Raw genomic sequence first — 13,776 nt, forward strand, 5'->3', positions numbered from 1 at the left:
CTCCTCCTTAGCAGCAATGCTGTATTTAGGGTTGGCTGTTGTGGGAGGTTTAGGTAACACTGTCGTTCTCAGGACAGGCCCAGGGACTGGAAAATATGTCCTGAAATGGGTTGTCTAAGCTTATCTAACTGGTCTTTACATTATTTTCTGAATTTACAGCAATTTCATAAAAGAGAGGAATTTTCACAATGAAGAAGGGTGGCTGACATCATTAAATATTCTATTTACAGCTGACTTCCTGGGAAATCTTTCATGTCTTTGACATCAACCAGGAGCACAGAAATTTCAGAGATGAAAGGCCATGACTTTCAGAAAAAGGAATGAGAACATTTAACTCTGCAGGACTGTTGAAAGTGCCAAACACTTGGTGGCAGGGTAGGTAAGGAGAGGAGGATGGACTGCACTTCCCCAGTGCAGGAGGATGGGGTCTCTACAGAGGGTGATAAGCAGCACTATCATGTCATAGGGCAGGAGCTGAGGCAGGCTCTGCTGCTTCTGGGAGAGACGAGGGTGAGGGAAGCACACTGCCTACTGGAAGCACAGGAATCAAAGGGATGCAGTGGTGGAGGACAGGAAGGGGTTAAAGAGAAGCAGAGGATGGAGAGGGGGTGTCTCCTAGAAATGGGGGGTACCTGCACATCTCTGCTGGGAGGCTGTATGGGGAACAGCAGATCAGCCGTGCACGGTGATCTGGATGGACATGGGAGGCCAGGGAAGGAAAGAGGACAGGCAGCTGGGGGCTGCGCTCTGACACCATGTGGAGTCACAGGCACTTTTTGCTGCTGGCTCTGGGAGACCAAAGGGGGCTGAAGGCAGATGACCCGGCAGCCCCTCCACCCAGCCCAGGTGAGGGAGGGCCAGCTGGACCCCAAACCAGGTCTCAGCAAAGGGCTGATGCCTGGCATGGGTAAGCTGTTTGAGATGCCATGCCTGGTTGCCATTAAAAGCTAGTAACTTCCAAGTTCGCTAGCGTCACTGAAGATACGCACACTCAGCACTTTTTAGGAATATGAAGCATGGTGTGCCTGATTTCAGAAGGGTCTTCAAATGCAATTAAACTAAGTGCATTCAGCACAGGACCCCATGGTTCCCGACTGAGCAGTGCAGGGAGAAGGGACCATGTGTGAGACACTGCTCTCAAGGGAGTGGCCATAATGTGCATTTGAGGCCAAATCCAGAGAGATAGAACAGTGTAGCAGGGCAAGATCCAGACATTTTATTCCACACTGTGGTTGTAACTACAAGTTTGGTACCTACCAAGAGGTGGACCACCAGTGCAGGCAGGCTGGCACTGCCAACTCAGGCACTAGCAGGGAGACGTGAGCCAGCTGAAGGATGGAGCTACATGAACACTCTGGGACAGGACACCTTGTCCCCTATGCTACAGCTGGAAATGTCACCAGCTGTGCTAGCGCTGTGTGGACTTGTAATCCATCACTGTGATGATCGAGTTAGAAAAACCTTTCCAAAAGAAGGGTTCCCCTTAGCTCAGAGCTCCCTGCTGAACTGGCACCTCGCTGACCCCCAGCAACCACCCACTGGTGATGCCGGTGGGACCTGCTTACTGTGGCTTTGCTACTGTGGGAGGTGTTGTGTGGCTGCATGCTGAAAGGGTGGAGTAAGGCTGGAGATTTTGGGTCACTTCCTGCTGTAACTTCAAACTTCAAGGCCTTGTAAGGGTTTGCTCTCAAATCTTGGGTTCTAATTTAGAGTTTTTTGGTTTAGTTTAGTTTCACAGCTAGGTGGGGATGTCGGGTGAAAGCATGGGGCAAAGGGGCCACTGCTGCCATGGGGGCAGCAGGTCAGAACAAAGGCTGGGTGCTGGCAGGTCAGTGAGTGGTCTGGCATGGAGGAAATGCCAGAGAGCATGGAGAGGTCCGTGCTGCTCGGGGAGCGTGATGGTCACAGCTCCAGTGTGGGAGAGGGAACCGGTGTCTCCTGAGTGCTGTGAGGGATGAGGGAACCCAAGTGTGACTTTGTAAGAGTAAGAGGCTCCCGAGTGTCCTGGAGTCCCTCTGCTGTGAGCTTTCAGATCTCCTGGGCCGGCCGGGTTCTCCGCAGGTCTGTGCGTGGAGGAGAACAAGGGGTGGGAGGATCTACCACGCTTATGCGCTGCATAGATACCTCTGAGCCAGCAGCCAACCCACCGGCTCACCAGCATGGAGACGTGTGTGACCCAGCGCTGCGCTCAGCAGGATGTGGCTGCTGCGAGCGCCCACGTGAAGGATGCCCGGCTGCCATGCGTAACACCCCCCAGCTGCGCCCTGCCAAAACACCTCCCTGCGGGTCACCAGAGCTGGCTTGTTCCAGAAACGGCGCCGAGCTCTGCCTCAGCGAACAAAGGTCGGGGTGGTGCTGCTGTGTCCTTTCTAAGGGCTGTCACAGACCACCCTCGTGACGGCTCCCACTCAGCAGTGACTGACCAGAGCTCTAATACATAGTCTGACAACATTTGGAGATCCTTTGAAATGAAAAGCACTATAGAAACACACATTGTTATTAATTGTTCAGGAGCAAACATTTAGAAGTGAAACCCACAACTAAATACAGCAGCTTAACAATAGCATTGAGACAGAGGAGGAACATGAAACAACAGGAAGGCAATTTAAAGGGAAAAAGCAACAGTGCGAGCTCGCTACGTGTGCGGTGTGTAGAAAGGAGCCATGAACAAATCACACCAACTTCTGGAAAGCATGTCTCAGCATTGTCTCTCCCCGTGCAGCTGAGAAGTCCTGACATCTCTGAAATGCCCCTCAAAACACACCCTGGATCACTCGGCACAGTTACACTCTGCTTATGCACCCCCCTGTCCCCCCGGGTGCCTAAGCCCTGCACCTGCCCCCTCCCCTGGCCAGCGACCAGCATCTTACCGTGCCGCGACCACAGGTGACTTCTTCCCGGGATCTAACGTGGACCCGGCTGGTTCCTCCCCCAGTGATCGTGTATCCTTATTCAGTTGCTGTAGTCGGGAACTTAGCTCACTGATCACAGTTGGCTTGTCATCATCAGCCCCATGGATCGGCCTGCTCTCCATGGGGTCCCCCCATAGCTTGGACCTTCTCTGAAAGAGGTAGCGTGGCCGGCCAATGCTGGCTGATGCCAGAGTGGCCGCATGTTGCTGGGAGATGAGCTCGCTGTCCGAAGACTGCTTCAAAAGTGGGTCCCTGAAAGTAACTGGCCCCTTGCTGAGCTGGGACTTGAGTTTTGGCTTTGGAGGCACTGGTGGCTTCTCGAGTATAAAAGTTTGTCCATCCGCAAAGGAAGTGTATGTGTCAGTAGGCTCCCCGCTTTCTGAGGACAACGTAGACATGCTGGAGACCGTTGAGATGGTGCTTGTGGTCTCCAGGTGATGGTCACTTGAACTTCTGGTGTCCACCTCTTCCACTCCCGAGTCTGCAGCAGACTCTGGGGCTACGGGGGCATCAGAGGGCTTCCCTGAGGGTGTTCCGCCAGTGGTAGAAGGTGCTACTGCTGCCGCTGGTATGGATGGCGTGCTAGGCGTAGCCAGGTGGCTGACTGGTGTGCCAGGGGTGGTGACCAGTACCCCGTTTGCAAACTCATCTGGTGGAGGCACCAGCCCTATCTTGGCCAGCTCCTCCCTGGTCTCTTCGTCACTTGAAGACAACTGAGCTGGTGGGAGGGTAACCGTGTAGGGCTCCACTTCTTCCTCCGAACTCCCTTGTCCCAACGTCTTGTCAGAGGCTGGACTGACTGGAGGCTTTCCCACAGGACTGGGCTGGGTCTCTGCTTTGGGGGACTCTGCTGGCTCTGTGCATGCTTCAGGGACAGCTGGTTTCTCCTCTTTTACCTCAAGTCCTATCTCGTCTTGGCCATTACTTGTGGCGTGAACCATAATGAGGCCAGCGGTCTTCTGCTGTGATGTATCCACTATGCTAATAATCATGGACTTCTTGTCTTCTTGTTTTTTCTCCTCCTTCCCAGGTGTTTCTGCTCTTGCTTCAGTTTCTTTTCTCAGTGTGGATGGAGTCCCCCACTGGGTCTTAGTAGGGGCCAAAGTCCCAGAATCTGTTGCGATTGCCCCTTTGCCTCCAGGTGAGTACGCAGGGGACACCAAGCTCTCCAACTCCCCCCTCTCTGGTTCTTTGGTTTGGATGTCCACAAACAGGGGTGCTGCTCTGTCTGAGTCTGGGCTGTGGATTGGGGTGGGCGACCGGGATGGGACTTGAGTTGAGAGGGCCCGTTCCCTTGCGGCCAGCGCAAGCGCCAGTGGTGAGTTCGGATCCAAGGGCTTTCCTGTTAGGGGATGGATGAACGTTGAGGATGAGCTGCTAATTAATGGCTTTAAAGCTGAGACAGGGGAAGGCAGTAGTACATCTCGGCTTCCTAACAACCGCTCATCAATAGACCTGGACTGCTGCAAGGATGGCATGTCGCTGCTGGGGGGGCTTCCTTCAATGGCCCCAACCGAGAGGAAGACAGTGGATTTCCGCCTCTCATCCAGACGACGGTCTCTGTCCTTCATGACTCCAGCAATGGCAGTGGCAAAGGGGATGCTTGTGGCTTCAACCTGAGCAATGCCGGTGTGGTGCTGATATTCCACTCCACTCAGGCGATGGCTCCTGCGGGTGGGAGAGGGCTCCCTTGTAAAGCCTCCGGTGATGGCCAGTGCTGCTCTCTCCTGTGCGTCCTCCACTTGTAACTGCTTAACAAGAGGACTCTTCTTCCTCTGTGGCTTGGTGGGAGCAAACAGGCTGACATTGAACTGACCCATGTTGGCATAAGGGTTGTCAATCACTCTCCCCTTCCTCTTCAGCTTCTCTGGAGGGGTTGCAGACGGGCCAGGCCGGGGGATCTCTGTTGGCTCCACGGGAAGATGAGAGGAATCCTGTAGGATTATCATGGATCGGGCCCTCTTCTGCCTTTCAGGGTAAGGAATGGAAGTCCTTGCCTGATCATACATCTCAGCTGCGCTAATGACCTGCGGGAGTCCATGGAGTTTAGCCTCCAGGCTTGGCTTAAAGCTTGATCTTATGGTATCATAAGCTCTTCCTGGGGGTGGAGGTGGCGAGAAGGATGGAGGGGGGCCTGTGTCAAAGTAATATGGAGAAGGAGGTGGGGGTGGGGCTGTCTGAGGTGGTGGTGGAATCCCGTGTCCTTCCCTAACAGTGTCTTGCATCGATGTGCTCCGGGGAAACTTCCCATCTAGCAAAGAAGCAGCAAGTTTCTCGTCTTCACCTGGAAAACAAGAAGAACAGTGAAATCAGAGAGGACGTCTCCAGAGAAACCAGAGCACGACAGTCACTGCAAATTGGATATATGACACCCCTTTCTTCCCTCCCACTTCACTTTCTTTCTGAGGTGACTTTCCACTTCAGCTTTTATTTGCTTGGTGTAAGCATCTGCAGTCTGGCCCTTTGCTTATGTTCACTTGGCACAGAAGGGTGGCCACATACTCTCACAGTGTCTTACATTCTTTTAAATCCATCAGACAGTTGTGCCCAACACTTTCCAACCAGGCTGAACGCTCTCCGGACCAACGCAGCAATGACAGAATTGAACACTTGCTCGATCAAACCTCCTGACACCCAACTGCCAACGTGTGAGACAGCTGAGTGCAACCAGGTTGTGCAACTCACAGCAAACAGTGCCATCTCCCATGTGCGGGTTCTCACACTCTCCCGCTCGCTCTTCTTCTGTCACACTTCCCCCCTTTCCCCCGAGGGGCTACATATGCTTCAATGTGCTAGACTGAATTCAGAAGCAGGGTCTAGCAGAAACTTAAGTTATGTAATTCAAGAATTGGAAGTACCCAAGGAAGCCAGATTCTGCCATTCTTACTATTAACTTACTACCTGGGTGCACAGAGAGCGCTTTTCCAGTTACTTGTAATACTCAGTGAAAGTGCGTGAGAATCTTGCGAAGTAATAGGAGGAAAAATCCATTAATATAGCCAGTATGGTGCAAGTATTTGCACGGATGCAAGTTAACCAGCCTAGCTTGATCCAGCCTTCTGCATCAGCCCACCCCTCTTCGCTACATCCTGCTTAGCTATGCTCATCACTTACTTGCCATACGTCCTTCTTTTCAGTCACAGTTCAGCTATTTTCAAGGTTTCAAATTGCTCTTGAGAGAATGCTCAAGATGGCAGAAAGCCACGTCTTGGCACAGCAGCATGATGACCACCTGCTTTTTTGGCTCTAATGCTTTTTCTGTAATGTCCACCAGCATTCAAAGTGCTTTGGCAACTGTGCCTTGTATGGCATTAGCAATTTCACCAAATGCCTGCAGATGCAGAGTCCGCTGGGGGAAAAAGGGAGTATTTTGGCCAGTAAGCACTGAACTTTACATTTCATTATATTGTTCAGACTGCCCCTGTGTTCAAAGCTATGCTGTTTTTGCTGAACACAGTTTGGGGATTTTTAATACCAAGGTAGCATAATGAACTGGAAGCATGAAACAAGTTCAAAGAGAGACTGGACAAAGCCATGGAGGATGCACTTTTTTTTTTGGCTATTATGTGCACAGAAACCTCTGAACTGAAGACAGTACCTGCCTGGGTGAGTATTCAGGAGAAATATCACATCCTTGCCCTGTTTTCACTCTTCCCTGAGCATCTGCTTAAGAGCAATGCTTAAGACAGGATCCTGCACTAGATGGAGCCATGGTTTGATTCAGTATAGACATTGTCATGTTCTTAATAGCATGAAGATCCAAAAAAAAATTCATGCCTTTATGCTTATTTCTACTTCTCACCTGGGAATGGCCAAGAGCTGAAACAAGGAAATTTATGCAGCACTGAGCTCCGTTACCATGCCCAGACTGTTACAGAACATGGCCTAGCACCATTAGAGCTTGTCTTAGGGATGTGCTGACCATCCTGTAGGTAGGTACTACTGTGTCAAGTACAGAGCTATTTCAGGAAATAAAACTGGAAAGCTGTTTCATCTTTATCAGATTTCCTGATCTGCAAAGAGCAGACTGGCCAAGCAGCTGCCAGGCCAGAGGAAACACTGACTACCAACAGTCACTGGCTGCTGCAAGTTTTCGGCTGTCAGCTGTGAACAGCTGTAGGTGTGGTAGCCTCCGTTCTAACTGTGAGCTCACAGTCCCTGCTGTGAAGTTCTTTTAAAGTGTTAAAAGCAAAGTATTTCAAGTGAAGGAAGGGTGAAGGGGACAGTTAGATAATCTGAATGTATTCAAGGTGTGGGTAATAGTTTTTGTTTTATTTTACATAGCTGCTTCTACAATTATTTGTTTTATTCTCCCTATTCCCCACTTGTTATTTTTCTCTGCCGTTAAGCATCTCTCCTCCATTTTTTTCTTAAATGAGGAGGGCAGCACTATGGAAAACAATATCCAAAGCACTACCAGGTTCAATGAGGAGCTGCACGTCTCAAAAGGACCTAAACAGGAATGGGCCAGCAGGAACTCCATGAATTTCAACAAGGACAGATGCAAAGTCCCACACCTGAGAAGGAAGAAGCCCCTTGCAACTGGACAGGCTGGGGACTGGCTGGCTGGGAAGCAACTCTGTGGAAGAGAACTTGGGGGGCTTGGTAGGCAGTGAGGTGAACATGGGCTGGCCCTGTGCCTCAGCAGCAAAGCCCAACAGCGTCCTGGGCTGCGTGAACAGGAGCAAAGACAACAGACAGAGCAAAGGGGTTATCCCTCTCACTCCCAATCATGAGACCACATCTACAATATTGCATCCAGTTTTGGGGCCCCCAGTAAAAGAAATACATCAACAAACTGAAGGGAGTTCAGTGGAGAGCCACCAAGATGGTCAGGACTGGAGCTCTTGCTCTGTCTGGAGAGGCTGAGGCAGCTGGGCTTGTTCAGCTGGCAGAAGGAATGGTTTTTGGGGGGACATAACAGCAGCCTTCTGGTACCTACAGGAGGTTATAAAGAAGATAAAGCCAGGCTTTTCACAGTGGTACATGGTGGGAGGACAAGAGGCCATGGTGGGGGACAAGAGACAATGGGCAAAACTGAAATGAGAGGTTCTGACTCAATAAAAGGAGAAATTTTATGATGAGGGCAGTCAAGCAGTAGAACAGCCTGCCCAGAAAGGGTGTGCAGTCTCCATCTTTGGAGTTTTTCAAGACCAGACTGGATAAAACCGTCAGCAACATGATTTGATGTCATAGCTGACCCTGCTTTGAGATGGAGGTTGGACTAGAGACCTCCTCCTTCCAACCTGAATTATCCTTTGATCCTACGACAGAACAGTCGCTTCATTACAGTTCTGGTTCCCAAGCTGACCACCTCTACAACCCCGCTCCTTGGAATAGCGGGAATATCTGTTCCCTGTGAAAACAAATGTCTCCTTTTGGTCCTCAGCCAGAAAATCAACACACAGGAGAGATCACTGATGGGAGAGGGGGGAGGAAAGCAAATTTTTTGCAAGCTTTTCCTACACTACCTGCAACTCACCATTCTGACATAGCTCCTCTGTTCACTGTACCTGCGTGCTTGCCATCCAAGTCCTGCATAAACAACTACATCCATTCACACATGTCCCTCTCCTCCTCTCCATGCAGCTTGCTCACTCCCTATATTCTGTTGACAACACTGCCTTGATATGCCACTTCTCCATCTCTTCTCCAGTCTTGCAGATCAAAGGCATATCTAGCCTGGTGTGCTGCCTGGCAGCGGCCAATAATAATTGCCTGAGGAAGCACATAAGAACACAGCAAGCATGCAGGGTTGCTTCGCCCCTCCCAAATACTCTGCCAGCTTCCAGCAATTTGCTGATCAAGAGCTGGCTGAGTCAGACTGTCTTTGTGTTTAACCCTTGGCAGACTTTCTTCTTCTTCCAGAAACTTGGCAGTGCTCTTTGAACTCATGCAAATTTCTTGCACTCCCAACATCCTGCAGCAGTGAGCTCTGTGGCTTACCAGCACCGTGTGCAGAATTATCTCCTTTTCTTTGAAATTCCATCTATCAGTTTAATTTGATGCCCATTTGGTCTGTAAAGACCTTTTACAAGGCTTTCTTTGAATTGCGTTGCTGTGTTATTATGTTCTCTTATTCAAATCTTTCAGTACCCATTCCTACTGTGATAGCGAATTTTGTAAAAGCCAGCCTTCATGATAGGAAGAAACTCCTCACTGATGTTTAAATGTGATCACGCAGGCAAAATGAAACCTCTCCCTTAACATGGAGAAGCATCTGTTTATAGTTAAGCATGAGACTAATCATTGCTGAGTTTTATTTACTGTCTACACAGGATACAATACTGCTCAGGGAGTCTCCGAAGTTGAACAAAGGCAACTAGTAATCCCTTGGGAGCAGGCTTTGAAATGTGATGTCTTGATTAAGTCTTGAATTTATGAATTGCGTTCAGTCCTTGCAGAGCAGGCTGGACCCTGCACAGACCCCTGCAGAGGTAATGAGCACACAGCCATACAGAAATCCTCCTGGTGAAAGCAGTGCCGAGGACAAGGGTCCTCCTAAAAGCTACAAGACCGGTGAAACTATCCTGGCAGTTTTTAACTTGAAATGGAAAGAGAATCTATTTGAGTTTATCTAAAATGCTGGTAGCTGAAAGCATGGCTCTCTTTTATCCAACTCCACTCCTGCTGACTGAAATGTTAATTACTTGTTGTGAATATGCTAATTTTTCACTTTTATCTTAACATTTGCCTGTGCTAAATGCTGTGCTGGGCAATGGGCAGACCTCGGCCCAAGGGATGGGCAGTCTGCAGGAGAAGGAGCCTGACCAACTCCTGCAGCATTTGGAGCCCTTCTACACAGCTCTGCAGTACCCAAGAAAATGGCATGGCAGCTCTCCACCAATGCGCGCACCCTCAGAACAGGCTATCAGACGACACGAAAAGTCTCCAGTGACGAGCCTCAGCCAGACTCTAACACGCAATGTGACACCGAGGGAAGGTAGTTCTTTTAAACTGGTAGCACCTAAACTAGATTGTCCTTTCATTCTGTTGGATCTCGACCCAGCAATTACCGACTTGCCATTTACTATTCCCCTGTGTCACAGAATCATGCACGGCATCTGTGCTGTTTCCCGGCACTCTCCGCTGCCAGCGACCAAGCGCTCCCGCCTCCTCCAGACCTCCTCCTTCTACCACACATAGATGGGCTGCCAGATGAACGTGAAACCTTGGGAGCTATTCCAGGTTCTCTGGCGGGATGGTGGAGGTGGGGCTGACCTCTGAGAAAAGAGAGCATCTGCCTGTCGCAAATGGCATGACCCTCTGTGTGCTGCCTGTGATCTCTCTCTGTGCCTGGTCCACCTTCTGTGTGCATAACTGCAAGATTAAACTTAAATGACAAATAAACAAACCTGTCCCTTTGCTAACTGCCGTTGAGATTTTGTCTCTCAGTTCTCTTCAAACAGCATATACTGTGTCTTCCTCGTAGGGGGGGATATATGCTTCCTACAAAGAGCAACAAGACATCACCAGGATCAAACTACAGAGGTTGGTGCACGCAGGAATAAAGAGCTTGAGTCAAAATGCAGCCTCCAGCGATCAGCAAGGACTGTCGAAGAACCCTGCCTCCGAGCACCCAGCGTAAGTGGTCTGACATGAAAATCATGGCCCGGGTGCATGCTTGAAGCGCAGCTCAGCAATGCCACAAGCCTCATGGCAACCCCTCTCTGCAATTCACAGCATGCTCAACGCATTATTAATCTCCAAGGAAAATACAAAAACTCTCCATAATGCTTTTGGGCCTGTTGCCATAACAGCCTAAATCCCTGTGAGAATCTAACTCTGCGCATTAATTTGGGCTAGCTAATGAGGTGGCTCTCTCCAGAGCACACCCCACTGTTGCCAGCCTTGCTTTCCCCGTGCAGAGATGGCAGAGCAGCTTCCAACACTACCCCTGGGCTAGAGCAGAAAGGTGCCAAGTGCTGTGGCTTTGCTTGTGTCCAGAAGCAGAAAGTGGGTGAGCATCACTGTCCTCTGGTGTGCAGGGCTGACATCAGCCCCAGGCAACAACAGAACTGGCAGGAGGAGGAGGAAAGACCACTGCCCTTCAGAGAGCAGTGATATAACAGTACTGTGCTGGCTGCTACAGCACAAAGCTTATATTGGAGCTCAGGTGAATCCGAGAACCTGTTTAGAAAAGCAGAAAGCATTGGGAGTTCACCCAGGACCAGGGAAGGATGGTCCTGGAACAGGATCTGGGGAGGGCTGCCAGCCCTGGTGGCAGAGCTGCCCTCACCCTGCCAGACCTTCATGCAGCCAAGTAAGGTGCACACTCAGCCCCGAGCTGGCAGAGCAGGAGGAGCCTGGCATACTCAATGTCCTTTTGAACACCAAGTCACCCCTTATTTCCTCAGCAGTGACAACGCTTAGTCAGTAAGGTGCATCTGTCACCTACAGCCAGCGCCTGCAGCCCATCGTGTTTCTAACTGACACGGGGACACACGCTACTTCTATCCATGCAAAACCACCATCTACATCATCTTGAATTTGCTCGGGGGGAGACTTAGCAGGTACCATGATGGTTCTGCAGACTTTCAAGTGTTTTTAACTTCTGATGCTGGAGCAGATGGCGTGGTAGCTATCTTGGAAGTCTGACAAAGATTTTCTTTTCTATCAGCCTCCCCAGTGCAATGCATTTCTTTTCTTCACATTTTTGTTGAAATATTTCTTCCGTTTTGCTTTCTTTGTGCCAGTCAAGGGTTAACTACCTCTCTCTCAATAAATTTTTAGATGCAAACATGAAATGCTTTGATCTTTGGTCACAAGTCCCTGGGAATCTAAACCAGCTGTGTAATATGCAAATAATTCAGAGCATTTCTTCACCAAAAAACCAAACCAACCAACCAATCCCTGCTTATTTTTCATCTAGTTCCTTACTTTTGGTAGTGATTTTTATCATGAAGTCAACTGACTGTACAGCGTATGAGCCTGTCATTGTGGGTGTGAAATGACAGCTCAAGAAGGACTTCTAAAACAAGCCAATTGCAACCCAATTTCTACTGTTTGGCTGTTTTCTATTTTAGCTTATCTGGAATTCCACCAAAATGAGCCTGTTTCTAAGAGGCATTGCTTTTGGTGTGTATTGTGGCAGGCAAACTGGAAACAAGAAGTTGCTGTCCCCTCCTCAGCAGGAATTGCTCCCTTTCGGTGCAGACAGACGCATGCCATTCTTGGATTGAGCATAATTAAGAGCTATGTGTGATATTTTTCCTGTATTTATTGTTGGGTTGTGCTTGGATGCTGTGCTTGTGACAGCTGCAGTCATTCCTGCTCAGAACAGGGCATCTCCAGGTCTGCTTTTAATCTTCCCCGATGCAGATTAAATTTAGCGTTTCTAATCCCCTTGTTGCACACTGTGTGTAGCTCTAATGGCTGGGAATCCTGTGCAAGGATCAGGGTCTCAATGCTCTAGGTGCTGAACAAAAAAGAAGCACATGGGACATTACACTCTATGCTCATGACCATACAAACCCTACACACAACCCAACAAACCTTACAGTTGTATAAACCCTACAAACTTCGAATCCCTCTTCTCACAGTTTTCTGCATACAGAGATCCTTGACACTACATCTGCATGAGTGTCACACAACAAGGTGTAGGTTTAGAGGGACTTCCTGAGTCATTGACTCTGCTTTCACAAGCACAAAGGAGCTCCTTATGGGCGAGTATTTAATATTTAATGAATACTTTTCCAATTTATGATCTATTACTGGGTGAAGATGCTGTTTCACACAATAGATCCCCTTTAATATGATTTCCAGCTGTTTGTGGCTTGATTGAACCATGAACAACTTCTGCTTAGAAGCATTTTCACAAACATTCTTACACATAAAACAAACATCTAGGATATAGTTTGCAAAATAAACATGCACTTTAGACACCACTGGCCGCTGCATGCTTGTCTGCCAGGCAGCCGTAGACCTCAGTGGTCACAAGATACTACTTACAGTCAATGGGCACTTGTGCAGGATTCACCTCTAAGATCAAGACATCAGATAAATCATGTTAAAAGTGCCTATTTCCCTCTGGTCACTATAGAGGGTTCCTGCGCACTTTACTTGGATGGAAATCTCTGCATTGTTAACATATAAGGCTGTATGAGATGAATCCCATTCTGCATGTGCTACTGATCATTTTTACCTTCATGAGAAAATTAACTGATTACTCCTACTTTAGCAAGTCCATGGGTTGGTGCTGTGGTGATCCCAGGCACCAAGGCAGGCAGCTCTGCTCCCTTTCTACCATGTACATTAACAGTATCGCAACGTATGAGCAACTAATAAATGCCTGCCTTCACTTCCAACACTGCATCTCATCATCTGCTTGGCCCAGGTTCTACTTCAGCTCTTCAGAGGTACGGGAGCTTTCTGACTGCAGATTTCATAGTAGGACAGCAGCTTTATCAACATGGTCTATAAGTACACACCAGGGCAGTCCCTTAAACCCCCCCCCCCCCTTTTTTTTTTTTTAAGATTATCTCTTCTAGTTTGTTTTTCAGATTAATCATACACACATTTGATTAACTACTACTCTCAGACCAGTCTCACATGGGACTACAGGTACCAGCTGCTCTCATACAGACATGAATGTGAAGCACGTATGCACAGCAATTCTGTGGCTCTGTACATTAAAAAGTACATTTTGAATACTAACCCTTGCATTTTTAACTAATTTTTACATTCTTGCTGGGGTTGTGCTGCTCTTAGCTGCACCTTGAAGCAGAATTTACTTTCTATTTACTTATTTTGTGTGTTAAACACACAATCTGTTTGGCATCACCATTACTATCAAATGATGTCTTGGGGTTACTTAAAATTCACACTTGCCAGAGAGCACACCACCTTTCTCTCTGGCCCCTTT

At 48.8% G+C, this 13,776-nt stretch overlaps 1 protein-coding gene across 1 annotated transcript in view; it reads right to left on the bottom strand.

The window, feature by feature from the left end:
• The window catches only part of SHANK3 (SH3 and multiple ankyrin repeat domains 3), a 198,959-nt gene that overhangs the window by 21,498 nt on the left and 163,685 nt on the right, over positions 1-13,776 (bottom strand). Inside the window, exons 11-12 of the mRNA XM_010566063.1 lie at positions 4,040-5,196; positions 2,871-3,994 (exon numbers count right to left, since the gene is read on the bottom strand). Coding sequence (XP_010564365.1) covers positions 2,871-3,994; positions 4,040-5,196 — 2,281 coding nt within the window. The remainder of the gene's footprint in view (positions 1-2,870; positions 3,995-4,039; positions 5,197-13,776) is intronic.

Source organism: Haliaeetus leucocephalus, unplaced genomic scaffold, assembly GCF_000737465.1.
Source record: "Haliaeetus leucocephalus isolate CR32 unplaced genomic scaffold, Haliaeetus_leucocephalus-4.0 Scaffold202, whole genome shotgun sequence".
In the NCBI taxonomy this organism is placed as follows: domain Eukaryota; kingdom Metazoa; phylum Chordata; class Aves; order Accipitriformes; family Accipitridae; genus Haliaeetus; species Haliaeetus leucocephalus.